The sequence below is a fragment of the Camelina sativa genome, chromosome 11 (assembly GCF_030686135.1).
Source record: "Camelina sativa cultivar CO46 ecotype springtype chromosome 11, ASM3068613v1".
In the NCBI taxonomy this organism is placed as follows: Eukaryota; Viridiplantae; Streptophyta; class Magnoliopsida; order Brassicales; family Brassicaceae; genus Camelina; species Camelina sativa.
This window is the reverse complement of record NC_141890.1, coordinates 2,294,149-2,318,573: the sequence shown is the minus strand read 5'-3', so window position 1 is coordinate 2,318,573 and position 24,425 is coordinate 2,294,149. Positions and strand designations below refer to the sequence as shown.

The 24,425-nt window shown below is 39.0% G+C and overlaps 5 protein-coding genes and 1 pseudogene across 8 annotated transcripts; 2 read left to right on the top strand and 4 right to left on the bottom strand.

The window, feature by feature from the left end:
- Nucleotides 1-2: 2 nt before the first annotated feature.
- Nucleotides 3-4,525, bottom strand: LOC147933552 (serine/threonine-protein kinase STY17-like). 2 transcript variants are annotated; one of them, XM_087475318.1, is made up of 16 exons: nt 3,849-4,525; nt 3,555-3,669; nt 3,352-3,443; nt 3,137-3,253; nt 2,954-3,008; nt 2,573-2,683; nt 2,308-2,358; nt 1,936-2,108; nt 1,742-1,849; nt 1,558-1,631; nt 1,160-1,335; nt 913-1,008; nt 758-838; nt 601-654; nt 383-517; nt 3-286 (listed from the first exon to the last, which is right to left on the bottom strand). In XM_087475318.1, exons 1-16 carry the CDS (start codon nt 4,052-4,054, stop codon nt 215-217), a joined length of 1,716 nt encoding a protein of 571 aa, XP_087331444.1. In that variant the 5' UTR covers nt 4,055-4,525; the 3' UTR covers nt 3-214. The 2 variants fall into 2 exon arrangements, with proteins under 2 accessions (XP_087331444.1, XP_087331445.1); XM_087475319.1 differs by having other exon boundaries at nt 1,936-2,146; nt 3,849-4,517.
- A 1,679-nt stretch (nt 4,526-6,204) lies between these two features.
- On the top strand, nt 6,205-6,597 carry LOC109127649 (small polypeptide DEVIL 17). The gene has a single exon (XM_019232748.2). It carries the CDS (start codon nt 6,348-6,350, stop codon nt 6,534-6,536), a length of 189 nt encoding a protein of 62 aa, XP_019088293.1. The 5' UTR covers nt 6,205-6,347; the 3' UTR covers nt 6,537-6,597.
- Nucleotides 6,598-6,703: 106 nt separating this feature from the next.
- On the bottom strand, nt 6,704-9,240 carry LOC104716546 (putative RNA-binding protein C25G10.01; annotated as a pseudogene). Its single transcript, XR_015572445.1, has 9 exons — nt 9,100-9,240; nt 8,930-9,027; nt 8,814-8,833; nt 8,347-8,490; nt 8,206-8,229; nt 8,000-8,094; nt 7,731-7,880; nt 7,259-7,328; nt 6,704-7,146 (listed from the first exon to the last, which is right to left on the bottom strand). The product of XR_015572445.1 is annotated as a putative RNA-binding protein C25G10.01 (transcript).
- An 88-nt stretch (nt 9,241-9,328) lies between these two features.
- On the bottom strand, nt 9,329-13,854 carry LOC104721196 (phospholipase D delta). The gene is made up of 10 exons (XM_010439122.3): nt 12,398-13,854; nt 12,144-12,260; nt 11,854-12,048; nt 11,459-11,764; nt 11,302-11,370; nt 11,018-11,165; nt 10,675-10,823; nt 10,410-10,559; nt 10,084-10,284; nt 9,329-9,839 (listed from the first exon to the last, which is right to left on the bottom strand). Exons 1-10 carry the CDS (start codon nt 13,337-13,339, stop codon nt 9,543-9,545), a joined length of 2,574 nt encoding a protein of 857 aa, XP_010437424.2. The 5' UTR covers nt 13,340-13,854; the 3' UTR covers nt 9,329-9,542.
- A 335-nt stretch (nt 13,855-14,189) lies between these two features.
- Nucleotides 14,190-21,692, bottom strand: LOC104721194 (DNA-directed RNA polymerase II subunit RPB1). Its single transcript, XM_010439119.3, has 14 exons — nt 21,342-21,692; nt 20,867-21,130; nt 20,474-20,776; nt 20,230-20,388; nt 19,966-20,127; nt 19,664-19,884; nt 19,447-19,588; nt 19,023-19,358; nt 18,643-18,929; nt 18,247-18,505; nt 15,093-18,154; nt 14,909-14,980; nt 14,577-14,772; nt 14,190-14,489 (listed from the first exon to the last, which is right to left on the bottom strand). The coding sequence occupies exons 1-13, from the start codon at nt 21,423-21,425 to the stop codon at nt 14,607-14,609; spliced, it is 5,517 nt and encodes a 1,838-aa protein (XP_010437421.2). The 5' UTR covers nt 21,426-21,692; the 3' UTR covers nt 14,190-14,489; nt 14,577-14,606.
- Nucleotides 21,693-22,277: 585 nt separating this feature from the next.
- LOC104721193 (putative prolyl 4-hydroxylase 8) lies at nt 22,278-24,327 on the top strand. Of its 2 annotated transcripts, none has more exons than XM_010439118.3 (8): nt 22,278-22,602; nt 22,684-22,777; nt 23,036-23,133; nt 23,233-23,330; nt 23,398-23,527; nt 23,610-23,797; nt 23,883-23,979; nt 24,071-24,327. In XM_010439118.3, exons 1-7 carry the CDS (start codon nt 22,415-22,417, stop codon nt 23,954-23,956), a joined length of 870 nt encoding a protein of 289 aa, XP_010437420.2. In that variant the 5' UTR covers nt 22,278-22,414; the 3' UTR covers nt 23,957-23,979; nt 24,071-24,327. The 2 variants fall into 2 exon arrangements, with proteins under 2 accessions (XP_010437420.2, XP_010437419.2); XM_010439117.3 differs by having other exon boundaries at nt 22,314-22,602; nt 22,681-22,777.
- The last annotated feature ends 98 nt before the right edge of the window (nt 24,328-24,425 follow it).

Genomic DNA, 24,425 nt, shown 5'->3' with positions numbered 1-24,425 from the left:
AATGGCTTCAAAAGAATGGTTTAAACTTTATTGACTTGCAATGCAACTGAAAACTCTGCAGTGATCATTGTATCAAAAGGAAATTGCTTTAGAAAAAATAATACATGGACAAAAAGAGTGAGGCTCTAAGAGGACTGTACAAAAGGAAAACGAGAAAGTGAGTAGAGCTCTATCAAACCGATCAAACCACAGTTTCAGGGCACTCGAGAAAGTGTTAACGATGGCCTTTTCTTAGGCCTGAAAAGTAACCACCATGTTTATCCTTTTGGCGCTCATCTTCTCCAACCTGGTGGTTTCACAACATATTAGTATTGCTCAGAATAGCGTTGGACCGTTGGTATAGGTATAACTGGTCAGAGAGATACAATGATATAGCAATTACCTCGTGGACTAGTATGTTAAGCAATCCTATGATTTCTGCAAAATCTGGTCTTTGAGCTGGGTCTTGCTGCCAACATTTCTCAAGAAGTTCAGTCAGTTTTGGGTGTGTTTGCTTTGGAATTTTTGGTCGAAGTCCCTGTAAAATAATAAAAGCCATTGTGTTAAAGCCTCTCAACAAAGCACGAGAAATATAACTGTAAAGCCCTATAAACATGATACCTTTTGGACAACGCCAACAGCAGCTTGCAGTGGAGTCAAGTAAGAATATGGCAACTGTTTTCATTCATTATATATCAGAAAGAAAAAAATGGTGTTAAGCATAACGAGTTTAGCAACTTTCTACCAAAATATAAAGAGAAAAATTTAAGAAACTTACTTCGCCTGTCAAAAGTTCCCACAGCACAATCGCGTAGCTAAAAACATCTGCCCTGTGATCATAAGGTTTGTGCTCAATGACCTGAGTTCACAAAGTCTAGTGTCAAAAGCATGGAAAGCCAAAAAAAAAAAAAACAGCACAAAGAAGTATAATACCTCTGGTGCCATCCATCGGTATGTCCCTGTTTCAGCTGTCATGACCCCTGACTCAGTCTGCACTCTGGCAACCCCGAAATCGGCAACCTTGACAACCTGTTTCAATATTATGTAGAATCTAAAGACATGTACCTCTGTTCTGTTGAAATGAAAATAAGTTTGTGGAGAGGGAAGGTGGAAAAGCTACATAAACTGTGACCAAATTAAAGTTGAAGGACTAGATCAGTGGCCAAAGATTGTGGCTTACTTCATGTTCGTCCATAAGAAGATTAGCAGTCTTAAGGTCTCTATGAATGATATTGTTCTGATGAAGATAGTTCATTCCTTTGGCCACGTCAAGTGCCACTTTAAGCAAAGATTGAATTTTAAAAACGCCTTTGTGTTTGTGAAGAAAATCATAGAGGCTCCCCCGAGTCATGAACTCTTGTACAGAAAGCATTAAATCAGCTGACCATGAATGCATATAAAATCCAAAACTAGCAAATGAAATGTTAGGGTATTATATAGTATATACTAAACAAGAACCTATAGAAACCTCAATGTCCTGCTGAAACAACTTTCTCAACATGCATGAAGATACACAACCAAGAGAAAAAAAACAATCTAGATGGAACCAGTCTCCTATTCAACACACAGAAATCTTACCCGTCACAATGCAGAGGTTTGGTGATCGTGTACATGCACCGATAAACTGGACAACATTTTTATGCCGGACTTTCCTACAAATAGGAAATTCAGTAAGAGCCGTCCTCTACTGAGAAAATTAGTGCATGTCTCTGAATTTCAACTTTGTTTAATGGACGTTAGTTGTACAAAAATGAGGGCACACCTCATTATATACACTTCCTGAGAAAACTCTCGTAGCATTTCTGCATTTACACGCTCAGGCTTGAGAATTTTGATAGCTACCTCCTGACTACAATAGGTTCCTTTAAATCTGCACAGCCATCAAGAATATATATCTGTTAACTTCCTAACATTGTTTTAAAAAAAAGAAGAGAACTTTGGAATATGAAAACTCACAGTTCCCCATATGATCCACATGCCACTTTTTTTTCAATCCTGAGTTGTTTCATGTCAATTTCCCACTCATCAGTTCCATCAGTAGGTATTTCAACACAAGCAGGTAGCAGCTCGTTGGTTGATTTGTCATGCTCAAAGAAAGTAATAGACTTCTGTTTTGAACATGGTTGATCCTGCAGAGCAGCCAGTGTGGAATATGGAGACATGACAACTATCAAAATTGATTCAAACCATAGCAACAATACATCAGTACAGCGTCAGATTCGGTTTTGGAGCGAGCTAATGTTTTATAGCATTAGTTGCATTTTCAGAAATGAAATTGAGAATGAGGCATGGACATGAAGCTTATGACAAGAAAACTATAAGAGATACCTTAAGCTTCCTTATCTCCTTCCCCAGTGCATCTTTTAAACCTTCTGTTTCCTGTATTTCCAAAGTGCATAAAGCAACCAGCTTAGTGATGACAGGGACATAAAGCCATCTACTACTTAATACATCAGTCAAAAGTCAAGTACCTAATACATAAGTGATTCATTCAAGGTTCAATATCTCTCAAAGTCAATTACCAAGTACATCAGTGACAAGTAACATGATGGTTCTGAAAGATGTGATCCATACAGAAAAAATGATATTATACCTCCTGGGGCCAACCATCAACAACGAATACATCCAGAGAGAAACCATCAGCGGTAGAGAAAGCATGAGCCTCTTGAATATTCAAACCAAGTTCACCAAGCATAGAAGTTAGCTGCAACAAGAGACCGTTTCTCGCTCAGATATTAGCTTAATGGAATAAACAACCACCCATTCTCCTCTACATGAATGTATCTAATTGATACTTAGAAGTGCATTTAACCAGTAGAACCAAAATGCACAGATTTGTATTTTGGGAATCATAAACATCACTCTACTCAACAAAGGAGAAATTTACAGAAATTGTTAAGGAACAACCAAGTCACATGTTTTCCATAATCAGAGCTGACATAAAACAAATGGAATAAACAATGTATCAACCAACCTGACTAAGGAGTTTCGGCTTGTCTATTGTTGAAAAGGTGATTTCGTGCATCGGTCTATAAGATAGGAAACAAAGCATAATGTCACCACATATGATAGGACGATTCCAAGCTACAGAGTATATCTCTGTAATTATATATGCAGACAAGACTAGAGGAATACAATATAACAGAAGAATATTCACCGAGAATTAGGCAAGTGTGCATTGACAGCACTATCATCATCTTCAGCATGATCTTTGTATGCTTGTGTAAGAGCCTCAAAATTAGGAGAAGAACCAAAAGTTGGAGGTGCAAGAACCCTTTTTTTTTTAACATGAATCAATAAACATAATACAAAATGTCAGCGAAAACGTCTAAAGATCAGCCAAAATATCTATAGAACTGCATATATCCCTACCTGCTCGAGTTATAGGAGCTTTGAGCATCTTCCTTAACAGCAGGGTCTGAAGAATCAGCGTCACCTGAATTTCCATTCAACGTGGGAGAAACCTGTAAGGAAGGAAACACAAGGAGGACTAGTCAAGTCAGTAAGAGTATCTCATGCAGCTAATTCGAACAAAGATTTCAGAATCAAACACGAATCAAGCACTTTAATCACACCTGAACACAACGAACTTCAAAAACAGGTCTAGTAGCAGGATCTTCAGCTAACTTCAGTAATCTCTGATGAGTAAGAACATCTTCTGCCCTCTCAACATTTACATCAAGAGCATATCTTTAAGACCAAAAAAAAAAGTAAACTTGCATCATCATCATCAGTAATAACTAAACGAGAAAATGTGAAAACTAAGAGCAAACCTACAAAAACACGTGGTAATAAAACATGCGAGATTTAACAAGTTTCCTTCAGACAAGAAAATGACAAAAAAAAAAATCCATGTTATTTAAGAATACCGAGCAGGGAGACGATTGAAGTGAAGCCAGAGCTGATCATCAAAACCAGGGAAATTAGCTTCTTCGTAATTGAATTCTTGAATACGCTGAAGAACCTCACCGTAGACCTCGAGTTTCATACGATGCTGTCTAGGGTTTTCTTTAGAAACAGAAGCAACGACGGCTCTGCTTCCGCAACTTTCCTCTGTCTCCTCTTTGATCGCCATCGGGATTAACAGAATCCACGAACGAATGAACGAACGGGTGGATCAAGAAATTGAAAGACACAAAAAAAAAACAGCTACAGTAAACAAACAAAAAAAAACAGAAACAGTAGGATTGATCTCTGTCTTCGATCCAAAAGCCACACAACAAAAAAAGGAGATTGATCCAAGATTCAAGAGTAAAAAGAGTTTTAAAAAAAAAAAGGATGAGAGAAGAGAGAGAGAGAGAGAGATGGGTTTGATGAAAAAGCCAGGGAGGACCATGAACGTTTCGTTGTGTAACACGTAGGAGCTTGTCCACGTCATCATCGTGTTGAGTTGGGTGGGTCTATATATGAGCTCACGGGGGAAATACATCTTTTTATCTCTAAATGGATAATGGACATTGTTTGCTTTTTTATTTGCTATGAGATATATAATTTGTAATGTATGGTAGTGAGCTCATCTTTTATGTAGAAAACGAGATGGTGGATCATGGATCGGTGATGGATGCCATTATATATATATTTTTTTTCCTTTTTGCTATTTTGTGTGATACAAATTTGATGATGTGTCTTTTTTTTTCACGATTTGTTATATGACTTTTTTTTTGCATTAAGTGGTAAACTAAAAGTGGTCGTGTATACATCTTGGTTGCAACACCGGAGTTGTGACTTCTTATTTTTCTCCTATATAACAAAGTTTTTTTACCCCAAAACCAAAAGTATTATGTTGCCAAAAAAAAAGATCTTAATATGAGGGCCTAATTATAAGCACAGGCCTTCCAATTTTCAATCTTAACGCTACAGAACATATCTAGTAAGCCCGTGTGGCCCAGCTTCTAAATTAATCAGCGAGAGATATGCAACATCTTTACCAAAAGTAAAATTAAGTGGCAACAATCGCAAACTTTAGACAAAAATGATACGAGGAGGAATCCTATAACGCTAATGGATCATACCATATAAGGGGTTCGGTAATTAAAATCGTAGAAAGTGGATTATACTACATATATATAAATAAATTCATTAAGAAATTTACCAACAAAAATATTTTAAAATTTGATAATCTTTCTCTTTTTTTTTTTTTTTGTCTGGAAAAAAAGAAGGAAACAAGAAAGAGGGGAATATTAACACAGCTGTGCGTGCTGACGTGGCAAAAACCAATCAAAGAAGTCCAATGATTGGTCAGTCAGTGCTTCTCCTTCCTTCTTTCCTCCGGGGCTCCAGATCCTTTAATATTCCATTCCACCACTTCTTCTTCATGCTGACGTTTTGCTTTTGCGTCTCTTCTTTATAAAACAAACTAACAAATCAATTTATAAGTATATACTAACAAACAATTTATAATCTATTAATGACAGTCCTATAGTATTAGAATAGCTCAATCAAACAATTATTTCATGAATTTCAATTAATACTTCAGAGAGGCTGACCCAGCTTAATTAATTAACATCTCCTCCGAAACATAACCTCAAAAATTCCAAAAACTTCAAACCCATAATATTTCATTACATACACCTTGTCTTAACAAACAATCTATATTATCATAAATTTTAATCAAATCAGCGTAATAAATAAAGTTAATGACCACAAGATGCGGTTAAGGTAAGGTCTATTACACGTAGGATATAATAAAACCAATCAGAGGAGGCCATGTGTAGGAAAAGAGATAAGCCAGTCGTGTACACGCTAAAACCACCTGAGACGCGTTTTCAAGGTTGGTTTAGCAAATCCCCAAGTTACTAACAAGTAGAAAACATATGTCATAGACATTACATGATATTACCCATTTGGTGGTCTCCGTGCATATTATATCTGAATTAGCCGCGTAAACACGATAACATCAAAATATAGAAGAGATAAATTAATATTATCATACGAGACTTTTGTACCTGCATCTTTTATGGTAGAGACATAATTAAAGACAATTATTCCACTAATAAACGATTTAAGTAACAACTATAAAAGCGTAATGTGGTATTGTTTAATCGCGAAAGTACACAAGCAAAATGAACTATTATATTTTCTTGAAGAATACGTAAATTATAAAAGAAAAAAAAAGAGGTTAATGATGTTGAACGTCATCGCATCATCATTGCTCCACCACTCCTCTATTTATAGTCTTTTTTTTCTTCGTTTTATTTTCTTTTCATCTACACTCTTGTCTTTTCACATTTGGTCCCTTATATGATATTGCTTCGTCTTCTTCTTCCATTTTTCTTCTATAGCGAATAATCGTCTATCCAAAGAACAGAAACAGAGCAATCTATAACGAAAAAAGTGTGAAGAAACCAAGTGAAGAGAAGAGAACAGCTATGGGACAATGCTCATCGACGACCAGGATGAGAAGAAAGAGGAAAAGAGGAGAAGAAGAAGCTTGCAGAGAATCAATGGAGAGGGCTAGAGGATGTTTAGCTATGGTGAAGGAGAGGCGTTCTAGGTTTTATATCGCCCGAAGATGTATTCATATGTTGCTTTGTTGGCACAAATACGCCAATTCTTGATGAGGTTTGTATTACTAGTATTTCGATAAGTTAAGCACGTATATACGATTATTTTTTCAAAGCTTTGTTTTAGGGGCTTCTTTTTTAGTTTCACAGTTTCAAGCTTATTAATTTGGTATCGCTCCACCTTTTTGTTTTAAATAAATACTTGCCAACCATCTCAAAGATTCTCATCACAAAAGATATCCTGATTCACACAAAAAAAAGTAGTGTCGCGACATAACAGAGAAGCTATTACAGTTTTGTAGTTTCCACTTCACTGCGTTCTAGCAGAATAAAACGCAACAACAGACAAGAAATGAAACCCAAAGAGTTGCCTGACAGAATCTTTATGCTATTTTAAGGATGATCAATTACACAACCTAAATCAACAGATAAGTTGTTGAGTTCCTCTGTCAAGAGGATGAAACAGGTTATCTCGAGCCACGGGATTCATACCTTCTCTCTGACCTTCTTTCTGGGCTTCTCTCTGGGCTTCTTCCATAAGGAGAGTAAGACCGGTCTCTTCTAGATCTTTCATCACGGGGTGAATAGTCGCGTCTTGGTGTCCTACGGTCTCTATAATCATCACGGTCATAGTGCCTCCCTCGACTGATATGGCCTTCTCGGTCTTGTTTTGCACAACATTCGAAGATGACAGAACAGTTAGCAATCTTTTTATTTGTTGACACTTGACACACTCGACAATTATTGACAGAGGCTTCACAAATGTGTTCACTTACCGCTGTCTCTGGAGCTTTTCAAGCCAAGATAGTGGCCTGGGGTGGGAGTTCTCGGGCGCTTTCTCCGGGACTGAAGACAATACAAAGTACATAAACTTCATGTAACAAGTTAAACAAAAGCCACACAGTAGATTCAAGGAAACAAGATGCATCCTAGTCTGGAGAACACTTGACTAATAGTTGTTGATACTTGATAATGTCCTTTGATTAGTTGAGAGTTGAGAGTTGAGAGTAGAGGCAATATAGTTGCATATGATTAGTTGGGTCAGAACATTTGGAAAAGCTGTTTAAGCTGGCGATTCGATTGATCAAGCTGTGTTTCACTTAATGATGTTGAGCAAGCATGAGTACTCTTATCATCTCTGATTGTTGCTTGACGCAATATTTTCTGAATGGTCAGAAAACCTCCAAGTCAACAAAAAACGATATCAAACTAATCATATCGCCACCAAAATAAGCATGAAAATGTTACCCTTTCGACAGTAATGTATCGGCCTTCTAGTACAGACTGGTTGAGATATTTGATGCAGCGCTCAGCATCTTTAAGGCTATCCATTGTAACAAAGGCAAAACCACGAGACACACGGGTACGCGGCTCCATCACAAGAAAACAAGACGCAACCTATGGAAATGAAACTAGTCAACTACATATTAAGGATTGTCTGCTCAAAAATGCAGAGACAAGAACTAATATTTAAACTAGCAACATGACTAAGGAGAATCAGCTTAAGATGTTATCACCTTCCCTTCCTTGGAGAAATGTGATTCAAGATCCTTGTCAGTGACTCGTGTAACCAGTCACATAGAGAGTTGTACCAGGGTTTTCAACTTCACTTCTGTCAACCAAGATTCATTCAAATAACGGAAAACTAAACATTAGAAACTACTACTCCAATAACAGAAAACAAGACATTCCAACAACTCAGAAGGAGAAAGCTAGAGCTAACCTTCCACGGCTTCTTGACCTTGACCTATAAAGTGTAGTTGATGAACAAAGATTAGCACGCAATATTCTTCAAAATATGTTCAGTGACTGACATACCCAAAACAAAAAAAAGCCCTCAACAACTTGATGCAAAATAACTAACCTTCCACGGCTTCTTAACGGAGATATGGGTCTAGGCAAAGATCTTGACCTAGACCTGGACCTAAGCCTGGACCTGGATCTAGATCTTGACCTGGATCTGGCTCGTCCTTTCCGGGGTGAAGGAGATCGTGAATCCCTACTATCCCTGATACAAAAAAATCAAGGCCACGATTACAAACTGTATTACAAAAGAAAAAAGTGGTTTATCCGAGGCATACTTCAAAAACACCATCTAACTTGAGCTCAATAAGCTAAAATATCCAATTAAATTAGCGTTTGCAACAACCCAAAATCAACAAAAATTATAACTAGATAGAAAAGTACTCCAATACTAGATCTTAAACAAGTTCCCAAATTCATCCGTCAGATTCACAGAGCTTACGCAACTGTAATGCAATTCAATAAAAACTAAAAGAGATAAAAGCTTTGAAAAAATGCGAAGCAATAGAAAGAAACTTGAAATCTAACCTTCTTCGAGGAGAATCCGCCTGCAAGAAAACCCAAGTAAAATATCTCAGCAATTTCCTCTGAAATATAAAACGCAAATCAAAGAAGAAGGTAGAGATTTAGTCGTAGAAGCTCACCATTGCGAAAGAAACAGAGGTCGCGATCGAGACGGAGAGAGTTAGGGTTTAGTTTTATGTTGAGAGAGCGTGAAATCACTTCTTCGTTTCTCCCTTGTCTACAGAAGAATTTTTTTTATTCTTTAAATCTTATATTAAAACGAGTAGTAATTCCATGTAGCAAGACTCACCTTTTCTTATGGTGTGCACATTCTTCAACTCGTCGTTATCAATCCGGATTTTAATTTCCGGTCTGCCTCGTTCTTTCCAACCCGGTTCGGTTCGATTTTCATTTTTTTTTCCGGGTATTAACTTCAATTACACAGAATCAAAGTATGGACCTGTCTATGCATCTTCGGTTTGGTCCGGTTCGAACATTTACGCTCACAATCATTAATCAAATTAAAAAACCCAGAAAAAAATAGAATATCCTCATATAATTTCGCCTCATCATCACTCACTATACATTTTGCACCCAAGCAAATAAAATACTTGACGACAATCACAAAAGAATGTATCAAAAGAAACAACACAGTTAAATGTACAACTCAAACAACACATTCTCAGCTATATATTCAGGATCAAAAGAAACCCCAAAAAATGCTGAAACTCATATTTAACATTAACATTAACATTACGTGGTTAAAGTGTCAGGAAGAGCCATGGAATGAGCTCCGATGATCTTACCACCAACATCTGGGAAACTCTCGTAATCAGGAAGAGGGCTCACTTTACCATCAACGTCTACTTGTAGAGGATACTTTATTAAGTGACCTTGTAGCTCTGCGAATTCCGTATCTATGAATTTTTTCCAGTTTCCTTCAGAGATTTCGTTCACGTTCTTCACACATTCCAGATCCGATGGCTTTACAAACTCATCTCCAGTCTTTCCTAAATGCTCTGCCCATAGTGACATTCTGTATCCATACACCTGTGTATATGATAAGAGATATCAGTAAACCTCTTTATTTGTTATACTTTCACCAAATTTCATACTGATTCAAGAATCTAGAGCAGAACACACAATTTCTCAACCTAACTTTTCAATTCTCCATCGTTTCCAAATCAATGATTCACAAATTTTAAACTTTTTTCATAAGAATAAAGATTCTAATAGACACCACTTTTGAGAATTCGGTCATGGTACAGGTGATAATGTTAGGAGGAAGACAAACCTGGCCACGTGGGTGCTTTCCCTTGTGATTCCATGTATAATGAGGTTGATATGCGCCCATGGCTATTTCGGTATCTTTCGTGCCAGCCATAGATCTTTGGTTGATATTAGCAGATCCCATGAGTACATACTCATCATCTACTATCATCCCCTTTGCGTGCACGTAAATCATAAAACGCTGGAACTTATAAGAATCAGACACCTGAAATATGCAGTTAAAAAGATCATAAGGAATTTGATTACAACTGAAAAGTATATGTATGATTTCTCTATCACTAAGCTAGAGTTTTTGTGAATGCAGCAGTTCTTAGTTTTTGAAGCTTATACCGTATTGCCATTGGTGGCTGGCATATTATCTGGAAGTTTCTCTCGTTTACCAAGGCAATAAAAGTTAAGGTAATCGAGAGGATGAGCATCTGATTGCACCGCTTTCAGTTCTTTTGCTATAACATCATACATCATCTGCATAGTTTGGCTCTGCAAAATGAAAAGAACAAAGGATGTTTAGCAGAAATGTTTGTTTCACTATAAAAATAAGGGAATAATCTATTTTGGTATCGGGACTGATCTTAAACTCAGCTAAAAATGTTACCTGCCAGTATAGAATTTCTTGCACAGGGCCAGACTTTGGGTCGCCTTCAGGCCACAATGGTATGACGACATACACAGCAAATCTTTCTTTAGCTCTGATTTTACTAACAATCTTTAGTGCCAACTCCATAGGAATAAGATTATCAGCTCCTGCTCATTCAAGACAAACCCAGAATCAGAAAATCCACAAATGAACAGGTGGAGAATACCTTCCAGATAACAGTCAGGTGAATTATAAGCATACAAAACTAGTAACTGAGAACAATACTAGACTTTACACAGTCTATGCAATGTGAGCATTTTATTTCCTGGTCTAAGAACTGTACTCAAAGATCAAAACGTACCTGCATCTTTATAGGAAGGCCAAGCATAAGAAGAGCCCAGGAAATACTGATTCTCGATATATATGAAATGCTGTGCAGATCTGATTGTCTGGATATATGCCGTCTGGATGCTTTTATCTACAACAAGACGCTTGGCACATTCCAGATGCTGCAATAAATAAATAATTTTGAAGACTTAGTAGTGCAATTTATAAAATGTGGGGATTGTAAACAGAAATTCCATTGAGTAGCTGTTGCTTGTCAAGGACAATTACTAGGAATAGCAAATAAGTTAATCTACCAACCTGAACCTCAGCCTCATCTTCATATTTTGGAAATCCTTTCACAGATCCTGAATCAATAGAACGGAACACCTGAAAGCCAAAGAAACCACATGGTTACATAAAATCAACAAAAAAATATTACTTGAAAAAATATTGTTTGGAAGGAATCTGGAAGGACCTGACAATGCCAGTTCTCAGGATCATCTTCTTTAGAAACCCAAACACATGGCTCGTCCTCTGGAACAATTGAAGTACCATCCTTGAGAAACTTAAACACTGGACTTAAAATCCATGATATACGTCCTATCCGGATCAAAGCATCATCCTGCCAGTGAGTTTTCCCCTTCAAACGTAAGCTAAACTCCTTCCAACGTGTTGCCTTTCTCCATCGCTGCTCAAAGTTCATGAGAACATCATATGCCGCAGGCCCATCTATCCTACAGTGCAAATCGTGCCAAGGTTGTCTTGGAGCCTTAGTACCAGCCTGAGGAAGTAAAAACACAATAAGAATCGGGAATATAAAGAAACTAGGATTCTAGCTTGAAAATAACCAGTAAATAACCATACACTCACCGGAAATGTAGGATTGTGAAAATCATCCTTGAACACAGTGTCAAGATCGTTTAGTATCCTATGTTCAGGTGTGTCATAGCGGCCATCACAAAGATCTATACCTCCAATAAAAGCTGTGACCTTACGATTATTACCAACAGCCTGAGTGTCTACAAGAACGCACTTTTGATGGTGCGTGAAGAGAGTACCAACAACCTGGGAAATAAACAAAGAACTAAAACCTTAAGAGAGAGTGAAACAAAGAATCTTCCATGGAAAAGAACATATACTTTAAAGAGCTAGGGACTTACCTGTTGTTTGAACAACCCAAGCTTACTGCTAGCATATCGAGGTGACAATACACATATAACAGAAGAATGCTTGAAGAACTTCCTAGTTTCCTCATCATGTGTCCCCATAACTCCAGGCTGCAAAATGAAAAGCCAAACAACAACATCTTAATATCGAAAAATACCAAATACTCTGTCAAACCATAAATTAGCCTCATCAGAAACCCCAATTCTAAAGCTCAAAATCAGCAAAACTAATCACAAGTAACACTAACCGTGCTTATCCCGAATTTATCATGAGAAGTCTTATCGTCCCAAACAAGCAGCAAAACTCGAACACCTTCCTCGGATTTGTATTTAAGCAATTCCCCAAGCGTCAAATCGCCACCTCTTGGTAATTTCCTAGTAGGTTCCCTAACAAGCTTAATCTTATGGAAGACAGACCAACCAACAATGTAAATCATATGGTGAGCCTCAGAAACAGCATAACAAATATCTTCCCAGCATTTCCCATGCTGATAAACTTTGCCGTTATCCAGCCCAATCTCCGGCAACATTCCGTCCATAACATGAGCATCCTGGTAAAGCCTGACCTGACTTCCTTTCCTCACAGGGAAATAAGTCCGTTTGACACCTTTGCGCTCCGGATCTCCGGCGATTCCAATTCGGTAATTATGGATCTGGTCGAACGGAGTGAATTTCATATCGATGTACAGAGCGGTTTCTTTCTTAGGCGGTTTTCCCGAGGCGCCGAGCACAGGGAACCAACCGGATATGCGTTCACCCGATGCGATGTCTCGAACCGGGATCTTAGCCGTGCCAATGATTTGCGCACCGAAAACGTCGTCGTCCTTGACCTGGAACTCGAGATGAGACAAGGGATGCGCAATGGAGATTTTGAAATTCTCGTTCCAAGTAGGATCTTGCGAGTTTTTCAAAACGCGTGTCCGAGCTAGAGTCGACTGCGGGACGACGACGGTGACGTACGGATCGCTGGTGATAACCTTACGGTGGCTACGGATGTTTTTATCGCCGGGTTCGCCTCTATCTCTAGGATCTTCATCGGTGGCTGGTGTAGTACAGGCGTTGCAAGAAGTGAAGCAACGACGCATATGTTCTGAGAACATATCCATGTTTGGTAACCTCCTCGCTTGAACAATTTTCAAATCGAGGTCACCGTGTAGAAGCATCGTAGGTTCCGGTGATTTCGCCGCCATGGCTACAAGTGGATTGAAACGAAGAAGAAGAAGCTAACAAAAACCGAAAACCCTAACGAACAGGGCTCGGTTGTTGTTGCTGCTGCAGAAACCAAAGATGAATTTGAATAGTTTTTTTTTTTTTTTTGGGTTAAATGGATTGATTGAGAAAAGTTATTTTTAGAAAATAAGATTATTTATTATATTTAGGTGAAATGATTTGAGAGAGAAAGACAAAAGAAGGAAGAAGAAGACGGGACACGTGGCGACACGACGTGATGAAGTTGTTGGACTCACTGACGACATGATTCCGTGTAGATCTGAATTCTGAAGAGAGTAGTAGTTAGTTGCACACGTTCTTCGCTTTTTTAGCTTCTTTAACTGGTAAGACTGGCCTTTTAACTTTACTTAATTAGTTCCCAAAATCTATCTATTGATTGTGAATCTCTGATTTAAGAATGTTGCACCAATATTTATCTAGACGCAAAGAAGAAAGGTAGTATATAATAAATTGATAGAATTTATCATGATGATGTGAAGAGGTCTTCTCTGTCTCTGAATATATAATTAAAAAGACAAAAGTCAAAATCCAGCAATGCCAGTCTGAGATCCACCACCCACCATATCCATCTGATACTACTTTCGAAATTTGAATCATTTATTACCTATGGAAATTAAATGAATGGGGCAGATGATGAATCACATAAAATCCCAAAAACCATTCTTTCATGGTGCGAATAAAACAAGAACTATACATATGTTGGGAAGTCTAGCTGTTCAAAGTGGTCACATGTCAATCAATACTTGTCGGAACCCAGGAACAAAAGTACTCTCATTTCTCAATTCATATATCTACTCAATGAAGCAACAGTAGCATAAAGAATCCTTTCAAGTTGAACCGTTTTACATACTGAAATCATCAAACAAAGCAACAACTGAACCAGACGAAAAGCCTAAAGTTTATGATATATTTTGTTTTTTTTTTGTTATATTATTTTCTTTTGGGGTAGAGGATGGGTATGTCTTTATGGATAGGTTTAGAATAATATACAACTCACGAAAAAAGGATTTACTAAGAAAACCATTGTCACAAAGTTTTCCAACGAAGATCCCTTTTGAAACGGTTTCTTCTTCCTTTTGGGGCAGCCTTCATCGTCTCTTGATTTATCCCCTGAGGGTTACACGAAACATCACGTGGGTGAGTTTGTGAGCTACAAGGAATTTTGAAGCCAATGCTTCCAAGAGATTTAGACGTTACCTAAAACTTAGGATGTCTCTTCTTTCTCTTTCAAGGGTTGCTTTTATCATTCTTACTGACATCTTTCCCAGTTTTGTCATTTTTATCGCCCTCATGTGGTGTATACTGACCCGTGGATGATGGTGAATAACCCGGAAGTGTTGGCGAGTAGCCTGCGCTTGGGCTGTAGTCAGGGCTTGCTCCTGAGCTGTAAGGGCTGAGACAAATTTCAGAACAACAACCCGGTTACAATATTCGCAGAATTCAAATGTTGAAGGGTAATTAGATTGTGAAAATCTTTGAATGAGATTAATGCATCAACAATTCAATATTCATGTGTTTAATAGTCAAACCTGCTGGGACTGTATGTTGGACTCGAAGGTGAATAAGATGGAGATGTGGGTGAGTATGATGGAGATGTCGGGCTGCAGAGTAAATATTAAGAGTTAACGAATAGAGAAGATGACACAATATACGAGAAGCTTCATAGAGAGATCTAGAAATTAAAAATACACCAAATCGCGGTTTACCACTAACCTGTAGCTTGGAGATGTAGGACTGTAGGGACTAGATGGTGATAGTCTTGCATTGCTAGGAGAGTAAGCAAGAGATGGGCTGTATTTAGCTGACTGAGGGTTGTAGCTTGGAGACGTAGGACCATAGCTTGGTGATGTTGGACTGTAACTTGGTGAAGTTGGGCTGTAGCCAGGAGAAGTGGGGCTGTATGCAGGTGAAGTAGGACTATAAGATGGTGATGTGGGACTATAGGATGGTGAGGTAGGGCTGTAAGAAGGCGATGTTGGACTGTAAGATGGCGATGTTGGACTGTAAGAAGGAGAGGTTGGACTGTATGCAGGTGAGGTCGGGCTGTAAGCAGGTGATGTTGGGCTGTAAGCAGGCGAAGTCGGGCTGTAACTTGGCGATGTCGGGCTGTAGCTAGGAGACGTTGGACTGTAGCTTGGAGACGTTGGACTGTAGCTTGGAGACGTGGGGCTGTAGCTCGGAGAGGTGGGAGAATAGGAAGGACTTGTAGGAGAATAAGCAGGGCTTGTTGGACTATAGCCAGGAGAACTGGGACTGTAGGTAGGCGAAGTGGGACTATAACCGGGAGAAGTCGGGCTATATCCAGGTGAAGTGGGACTGTAACCAGGGGAAGTAGGACTGTATCCAGGAGATGACGGGCTATAGCCTGGAGATGAAGAAGGCGAAAAGGCCATTCCGCCAACATATGGAGAAAACTGTGCATCTGACATTGGCGACAAACGCATATTTGGACTCAACAGGTAGTTCGGGGACATCATGCCTTCATGGTAAGGAGTGCCTGATATTGGTGAACGAGCAGGAGTCATTCCAAATTCCAGACCATCCATATAGCTAGGGAGCTGGAGTTCAATTGCATTCTTCAGCATCTCATCATTTAGATACAGTTCACAATCTCCTGTTCCAATTGGTGCAAGTTGACCCAGCATTATATTCTCAGTAACACCCCGCAAGCAGTCTGTCTCAGCATAAGCTGCAGCATCTAACAGAATATCAACTGTTTCTTCAAAAGAGCATCTCATCAGAGGCCCAGTGTCATTTCTATTGATACCATGTCGAGTGATAGCCATTAGATGACCGCGATATGTCATGGTATCACACAAGATGGCAAGATGGCGGTAATTCACATAAGAGCCATCAAAGGAAATCACAACCCGGAGTTCATCCAACAAAGCACGGCGAACTGCCTCGATTCCGAGAACTTCAATAATTTCAATCAAGTGATTGCTTGTTGTCCTCTTTGGATCCACATCTTCGTGGCACATAACAGCTAAGAGATTAACACCTTCTGTATCTAACATCCACTCTTCAGATGTCTTAAATCCACCCTCCACATCAAACCTGCTTTTTCTAACCTGTTTAATGAAAACTTTGTTAATGTCTGGAATTCCTCTGAGCGCCATTTCTGTCAGCATGTTGCTCTCAATCTTTTTAAGGAAAACATCATCTTCAGCTGATTCATCTTGCAATTCTCCCTTAGGCCCCTCATCGTTCATAATGCGAATTCGAAGGATCAGTTTTTGGGCATTATCATCATTGAATATGCAAGTCAGATCATCATCAAACTCAAGGTTGATCTTTTCCGCAATATCCGCCATACTCAATTTCTTATCAACCATCATCTCGCGATTCAACTCTATACGAAGCAGCCAAGGAGATATTTTATCCGGAGAAACATCTTCATCCGGCATTTCATAGTAGGACCTCACAAATTCGAAGTCCTCCTCAATGATAGTACTCATTGGATCTGGGTCATACCAGACTTCCGTAGCTTGAGTGACACTCCTGAGAGTAGTATACTCCAAAGCGCACTGAACAGTCTTAGCCCCCTCTTTTGATTTGCTAGCCTCCGGTGTGAGATAGACTGATAGGGACGGTGTTTTGATCCTTTTAGCCACATTAATAATTTCACGCAACCTGGGAACACCGAGTGTAACGTTCTTTGCACTGACACCAGCATAATGGAAGGTGTTAAGAGTCATCTGCGTAGCAGGTTCTCCAATTGACTGAGCAGCAACACAACCAATCATTTCTCCTGGGGCCACTAGCGACTGTAAGAACCTCGATTCTATTTCACCAATGACCCACTCAAAAGCCTCGCGGCTGAGCTTGTATTCCTCCAATACTCTTTTACTAGCAAGAGTGCTGCGAAGCAAAATGTTAAAGAACAGTGTTGCATTTTTCTGTGCTTCCACACTCAATGCATCATCACCAGGAACAACCAACAGCCTCTCTTGTAGTTTATCAACCGCATCTACAATTTCAACAGGGTGCATATCCGAAATCTTGCGCAAGTCGATCTTGAAAGTCTTCTGCGCATTCCAGATATGCCTCTTGATGTTAACAGGCAATGGCCAAGTGCTATCACCATTTGTTGCAATTTCTGTCCCGAGTTGGAATCTGTCAGTCTCAAGTTTCTGATATTCCGCATCAAATACATCACGCAACTCCCGAATCCCTTTCAAGTCCTCGAGATGTTCATCACTTAGGTATGTAGGATTCCAGTTTTCATCGTCGATCTCATACTTGAAAGTCCTATCGAACTCCGATTTCTTCATTTTCAAGGAATCCAGCTTCTGTGATTCAATCCATACAGCATCCATACCATCTTCACCATAGAGAAATTGAATAACATCACCCAACGAATTCCGGACTGTCCCATCATATTTAACCATAATATCCTCCATAGCCTTTACCAAACGCCTCTGGATGTATCCAGTTTCTGATGTCTTCACAGCAGTATCAATAAGACCTTCCCTTCCTCCCATGGCATGGAAAAAGAACTCTTGAGGTGTCAGACCACGAAGGTACGAATTCTCTACAAATCCACGACTCTCAGGACCATAATCATCTTTGGTGAAATGTGGCAATGTTCGACCATCAAATCCAAATGGAATCCGCTTCCCTTCAACATTTTGCTGGCCGACACACGCTGTCATTTGAGAAATATTAATGAAACTTCCTTTCGATCCTGCTGTCACCATAGCCTTAAGGTTATTGGTTTCTGCTAAACTCTTTTGAGCACTACTTCCAGCATCATCACGAGCTTTATTCAAGACCTACAAGAAAATTTTATGAGTTAGCACAGACAAAATAATGTACTGACAGAGCACAATACTAGAACTAACTAAAAATCAATTCCTTAATGTACCTGATTAACCCTGTTCTCAAATGTCTCTGTCATAGTTCGGCCCGGTTCAGGGTCCAATTTCTTTTCCTGGAACTGCCGGATTAGATCTTTGACAGCAATTTTTGCGTTAGAAATAGTTTCATTGATTTTCTCCATCGTAGATGAATCAGCAATTGTGTCACCAATTCCAATGGTAAAACCATTCTGCAGAAGCCAGTAATTTACAAGCCACTGAGTATGACCAAGGAATTTCCTGGCTGCATCAGGACCAACCTCTTCCCTGAAAACCAAGTTATGAACATAAATTAAAACAAAGGAAATCATGAAACAAATTAATCAACAATTCCCGATGATGTGTAAGGTAATTTTGTGCCAAGTAAGCTAATTACATCAACAATTCCCCATGCTGTAACTTACCAAATGACATGCACGAGACTTCCATTTGATGTACCAAGGGCCTTTTTGCAAAGAGTTCCGGCAAGAAGTTCCCCCCTTTCGATTCGCACTTGAGTATCCCCCGGAGTTATGAATCCAGTCTCTGAATCTGAGTGCCAGGCAGAGTACCTCAACAGATTTATCTGTTTTGGTATGATAAGATTAAAAACTTGTTTGCCAGTCCACAGAGGACGTGGCTTCAGAATTGCAGGAGCTGGAACTTTCCCGTCGAAATCTTCCCACCACATTAGCGTATTCATGAATACATCCTGTAAAATGAAATAGATATCAGCTTACGAGTTAGTTTCACCTCTCATCAAACTCAAAAATAATTTACATGCAACCGCTAATGAAACCGTTACCTTCTCTATGAAGGTATCTCTTTTTGTAATTTTACGGCACCCTAGGAGAGTATCCTGCACAATTCCCATCACAGGCCGATTCGCCTGGGGAGAGACAATACATTTAGGAACCATCATCAGCTCTAACACCTCGGCTCTGGTCTCGAATGATTGTGGTACATGCATGTTCATCTCATCTCCATCGAAATCAGCATTGTAAGGCGAAGTGACAGATAAATTCAGACGGAAAGTGGAATATGGCATAATCCGAATCCTGTGACCCATGATTGACATTTTGTGCAGACTTGGTTGACGATTAAACAGAACAAAATCACCATCCTGTAAATGCCGCTCAACCTGTGACCAAGAAACATAAAAAATGATGAATTCCAGAATAGCAACCTTTGTGCGTTGAGTAGATGGAATAAAGAAAAGCAGTATATACTTTGTATCCAAGTTCCAAATGATGATCACTGCTCTTTTTAAGGTACCGAAGATCTAGCCTTTGGCCATCATCCCTAATGATATATTTCGCTCCAGTCTTGCCAGGTGGAGGATGTGGCCCATAATCAACGAGCTCCTTTAATCTGCAAAATAAATTGTCAACAAACATGGAAAAAAAATAACACTCTGAAAAGAAAATAAACACCAGACATACAAACCTTTCAATGTTATATGGAGTCACTGTTTCTGGGTATGTGAGATTCAGAGCAATACTCCACGGTACACCAAGTTCATCAATATTTATTGTTGGATCTGGTGTAATAACCGTACGTGCCGAAAAATCAACACGTTTTCCCATCAAATTTCCCCTGATTCTGCCTTCCTTTGCCTTCAGCCTACTACATATTGACTTAATAGGCCTCCCTGATTTTTGAGTAGCCTGAAGAAAATAAAGCCAGCCCAGATAAAGTACCATCCGAATGTATCATACCAGATATCTGGAAGGATACAAAAGCATTACCCTTGGCTGTCCAGGTAACTCATTATCAAAATACGTAGCTATATGAAACTGCAAGAGCTGTGTAAACTCTGATATAATATGAGCTGGCGCCCCATTTTTTTCCTGTCTTTTCAAGTTCTCATTGTGTCGAATAATCATGGCTAGCTGATGGGTCAAGTCATCCTGCATCAACAACAAACACAAACTCAGTGACACACATTAAGTTGCTAACTCTGTACTATAATCTATCCAAAGTCCTTATTCAGTAAATCAAAGTCAACTTACCTCACTTCTGGAAGTGGCATCCATCATTACAGATGGTCTGACAGGAGGTGGAGGAATAGGGAGGACTTCAAGGATCATCCAGTCAGGGCGAGCAAACTTAGGGTTGAACCCTAATAGTTGGCAATCCGCATCACTAATCCTCTTTAAAACACTCAAAACCTGCAAAAATAAATTTCACATGTTATAAGATAACCCCTAACATGAAGAGGGAGTGACTAAATTTCATTAGAAAGAAAGGACGAACCCTATCAGCACCAAGTGTCTGTTTCCTTTCTGCAGGCTCTGGAAGCTGATCCGGCTCGTCGGTTTTCTTCCTTGTATTTTTGTACTCTGCAATCATCTTCATACCTTCAATAGTCAGCTTTGGTTGCTGTGCACCACATCCACCACGGCTCTTTTTTACAGGTTCGTCCGTGTCTTTGTTATGGACATCATCCATTTCATCACCACCATCACATTTGGTCTTGTTTTTGCAAGCATCCAGAATCTTCTTAAGCCTGTTTTTGGGATTCTTTATCTTCATAGCCTGCTTAAACTTGTGCTCCTCCTTCAAGAAAATAAGCAATTGGATTATTCCCAACAACTAATACAGCCCATACAAAACAAGGATACAGTAACGAGATAAGTTTGTACATACCTCATCAGCTAAAATCTTGGAGCAATTGAAGCAGACACATCTCATGATACTTAACACAGTCTTCATAAAACCGACATGATACATTGGCTTGGCGAGCTCGAGATGGCCAAAGTGCCCAGGGCACTCAGCCATATTAGCCATACATGTATCACATTTCACCTTCCGATCAATCGTACCAAGCCGGATATCACTCAACCCTCCCACCTTAGGTTTACCCTTCTCTGTCGTCTCACTATGCTCAACATGTATAACAGACATTTGCCTCTGAAAGAAAACAAAAAACAAAGACAAAAAAGCCATCAGATACCAACGATTCATCCTACTACTCGTAACTTGCAATTAAGATCAATAGAGTGAAACGAACATACTCCTAGCTAATTCAATCGAATTTTATAATTTTTCACTCCAATTAAACCGCCGGGGAGCAATGAACTCAAAAGAGCTAGAGAAAGCGAAAGAGAGAAAGGAACATTACGATCTCATCGGGGCTGAGGATGCCAAACTGGACCACCCGGACTTTGGAGACCTCGGCCGGAGAGAACGGGAAACGTGTATCCATGGCAGCTAAACTCCGATCAAAGACGAAATCAAAAAAATCGAAAACCCTAGAACGCGAATTGAAATAGGGGAATCAAATCCGAAAAAAAGAAACCCTAGTTTGTGTTTCCCTCTTTTTGCCAATTTGTTTTTGAATCTGTGAAGTCAGTTTACAGTTATACTTAAAGCTAATTTTTCCGTTTTCGAGTTTTCCCTCTCTGGTTTGACACGACCAGATCTGGAATTCTCTCGTCTCTTCACGAAGAGAGATATGAGCAAAAGGGAACATGATCGGTGCCCTAAGCCTCTATTTATAGAAGAAGAGGCTGCTCAGAGGTCGGTTTAGGCTATATGGGCCGTAAACTGCTCAGGCCCACTTAAACGGATTGTAACGAGACTACGTCGGCGCTGACCTAAAAGAAACGCGTAATCATATCAAGATTCGGTTTATATCGGTTTTGTAGTGTATCTTCCGGTTTGATAAGAAAACAATTTCGGTTTGCAAAATAATAGTACTCTCACTATTTATTTCACCATGTTTGGGGTAAATCGTAACCATTAAAGGTTCTATTTAATTAATTAATTGCTTGTGGCCAAAACTATAAAGGAAGAGGAGTCCCTCAGCTAAAGAATCTAATATGTAATTTATCTTCATTTCATCATCGGAATAGGAAATACCTAACACCTTAACTATTCCAAAGGGTAACAAAAGTAAATTCATTTTTCTTACTCTATCAAAGTAGGGTGAACTCATAAATACGGAAAATTATAGGGGAGAAAACTTACAGGGATGCATAGTCCAAACTCTAACGTCAAGTTGTGTGAAGCCACTCTGTTTCTGTATATAACAGACACGCTAAGACGTAACTAAAACGATAAAAGAATTATAATAAGCTATATTACTTTCTCTTCAATTTTCAATTGCATGTTTTCATGTAACGGTCTATTGTTCTTTTGTCTTTCGATTTAGATCTCTATAGGATTCTTCAAGATTTGTAGAATCAAACAAAAATGGCGAAGAAACCGAAGCATCATCAGCCGCGTAAATTATTATCGATGCAAGCTTTCACAGTTCTCATACTTGGACTTTTCGTCATTCTGATACTTGTCTGTCTCGGAATTCTTTCACTACCGAGCATCACCAATAACTCTTCTAGGCCGATGGATTTGACCACTGTTGTCCAAACGATCGAAGAGAGGTTAGTGATATGATGTTTTTTTGTTGTTGTTACGTTCAAGTACTTTAAATAATAGCTTTGGCATTCATTGCATTTAAGTAGCGAGAGTTATGGAGACGAAGAAGAGGGTAATGGTGACCGCTGGCTCGAAGTTATCTCGTGGGAGCCTAGAGCTTTCGTTTACCACAATTTCTTGGTAATCTTTTCGGACAAAATTCTGATTAAGATGCTTGATCACAATCTAATATGTTACATGATAGTTCATATAGTTAAGTGTTTCTTGTCAGATAAGCTAGCTAAGATATTAACATGTAGTAGTTTGTATCTAGTTCTTACTCATGAGAAAGAATGTATATGTGATGTTTAGGCTTTCATGCTTGAGATGATTTTATACATATTTCAAAGGTTTGGAATTTGATCTTTAATTAGGCTCTGTTTCTTTAAATTTTGTAAGACAAATGAAGACTGTGAGCACTTGATTAGCCTCGCGAAACCTAGTATGGTGAAGTCAAAAGTGGTAGAAGTGAAAACCGGAAAGAGCAAAGACAGCAGGTTCTGTATTCTAGTGTTGTCCTTTTTCCCTCATCATGCTCAATTTTGAAATATTTGAGAATTCTAAATTTGCATATACATGTATCCTTCATTGTGCAGAGCACGAACCAGTTCAGGAACTTTTCTTAAGAGAGGACATGACGAAATCGTGGAAGATATTGAGAATAGGATTTCAGATTTCACCTTCATTCCTATAGGTATGTGTGGCTTCTGTGCATATCAGTTTCTTTGTCGTAATGGATAGTTGATGTAATGTAATTGCAGAAAATGGAGAAGGGCTACAAGTTCTCCATTATGAAGTTGGGCAGAAATATGAACCTCACCACGACTACTTCTTTGATGAGTTCAACACCAGGAAAGGAGGGCAAAGAATTGCTACAGTTCTTATGTACCTGTGCGTAACCATAAAACCCCTTACAATATTTGTTATTAGCCACACAAGTTAATCCACTTTCTTTGATCCTTGTACTACTTAGCTCGGACGTTGAAGAAGGCGGCGAAACAGTTTTCCCATCTGCCAAAGGAAACGTTAGTGATGTCCCATGGTGGGACGAGCTCTCACAATGTGGTAAAACAGGACTCTCTGTTTCACCAAAGAAGAGAGATGCTTTACTTTTCTGGAGTATGAAGCCTGACGCGTCTCTAGACCCTTCTAGTTTGCATGGTGAGAGAGAGAGGGAGTCATAGATACCACATACATTGCCAATGAGTTTAGTAGAGATCTAAGATCAATGTTTTGAATGATTCAGGTGGTTGTCCAGTGATCAAAGGAAACAAGTGGTCATCAACTAAGTGGTTTCACGTTCACGAGTACAAGGCTTGAATAAAAAATAAGCTTTTGAAGAGGTAAGCTCTTAAACCTGATCATGTTAGCTAGTGGAATGAATCCTTCACATTATATCTCAGATTGTTTTAATTATTTTGTCGTCTTTTGCAGGTTCCTAGCTACGATCCCACACAAACATGTACTATAGTATATGTGTGTATCATTGTCAGTTTCATCCTGATACATACGTGTCTCTCAAATCTCACTCAAACGCTGCTGCACCAGCAAAATAGCCTTCTGGCCTTTAAATTAAAACTTGCTTTGATACACAATATAAATTTAAATAATTGTACACGAACAAATTTTCTTTTGGTGTGTGAGAGATCCGTACGAATTATAATAGTAATTAACAACTAACAATAGAAAAACTTTACCAAAACCCTAATTATAATAATCGATGGGAATTAGATTAAATTCCTGTTTAAATATCTCGAGATTTTTTGGTTTTTCTCTTTTTTTATTTTCT

What these genes read in the sequence shown, in the direction of transcription:
- LOC104721194 (XM_010439119.3), bottom strand. Translation starts at nt 21,425, where the DNA reads ATGGATACACGTTTCCCGTTCTCTCCGGCCGAGGTCTCCAAAGTCCGG. An exon ending in ATGCCACTTCCAGAAGTGAG is followed by an intron (nt 20,128 to 20,229) that starts GTAAGTTGACTT and finishes TTGTTGATGCAG; the next exon opens with GATGACTTGACCCATCAGCT. An exon ending in ACTCCATATAACATTGAAAG is followed by an intron (nt 19,589 to 19,663) that starts GTTTGTATGTCT and finishes TTTATTTTGCAG; the next exon opens with ATTAAAGGAGCTCGTTGATT.
- LOC104721193 (XM_010439117.3), top strand. Translation starts at nt 22,415, where the DNA reads ATGGCGAAGAAACCGAAGCATCATCAGCCGCGTAAATTATTATCGATG. An exon ending in TCGTTTACCACAATTTCTTG is followed by an intron (nt 22,778 to 23,035) that starts GTAATCTTTTCG and finishes AAATTTTGTAAG; the next exon opens with ACAAATGAAGACTGTGAGCA. An exon ending in GCTACAGTTCTTATGTACCT is followed by an intron (nt 23,528 to 23,609) that starts GTGCGTAACCAT and finishes TGTACTACTTAG; the next exon opens with CTCGGACGTTGAAGAAGGCG.
- LOC109127649 (XM_019232748.2), top strand. Translation starts at nt 6,348, where the DNA reads ATGGGACAATGCTCATCGACGACCAGGATGAGAAGAAAGAGGAAAAGA.
- LOC147933552 (XM_087475318.1), bottom strand. Translation starts at nt 4,054, where the DNA reads ATGGCGATCAAAGAGGAGACAGAGGAAAGTTGCGGAAGCAGAGCCGTC. An exon ending in GCACACTTGCCTAATTCTCG is followed by an intron (nt 3,009 to 3,136) that starts GTGAATATTCTT and finishes CCTATCTTATAG; the next exon opens with ACCGATGCACGAAATCACCT. An exon ending in AGGAGATAAGGAAGCTTAAG is followed by an intron (nt 2,109 to 2,307) that starts GTATCTCTTATA and finishes GCTGCTCTGCAG; the next exon opens with GATCAACCATGTTCAAAACA.
- LOC104721196 (XM_010439122.3), bottom strand. Translation starts at nt 13,339, where the DNA reads ATGGCGGCGAAATCACCGGAACCTACGATGCTTCTACACGGTGACCTC. An exon ending in CTGAGAACTGGCATTGTCAG is followed by an intron (nt 11,371 to 11,458) that starts GTCCTTCCAGAT and finishes TTTGGCTTTCAG; the next exon opens with GTGTTCCGTTCTATTGATTC. An exon ending in GCCTTCCTATAAAGATGCAG is followed by an intron (nt 10,824 to 11,017) that starts GTACGTTTTGAT and finishes TTGAATGAGCAG; the next exon opens with GAGCTGATAATCTTATTCCT.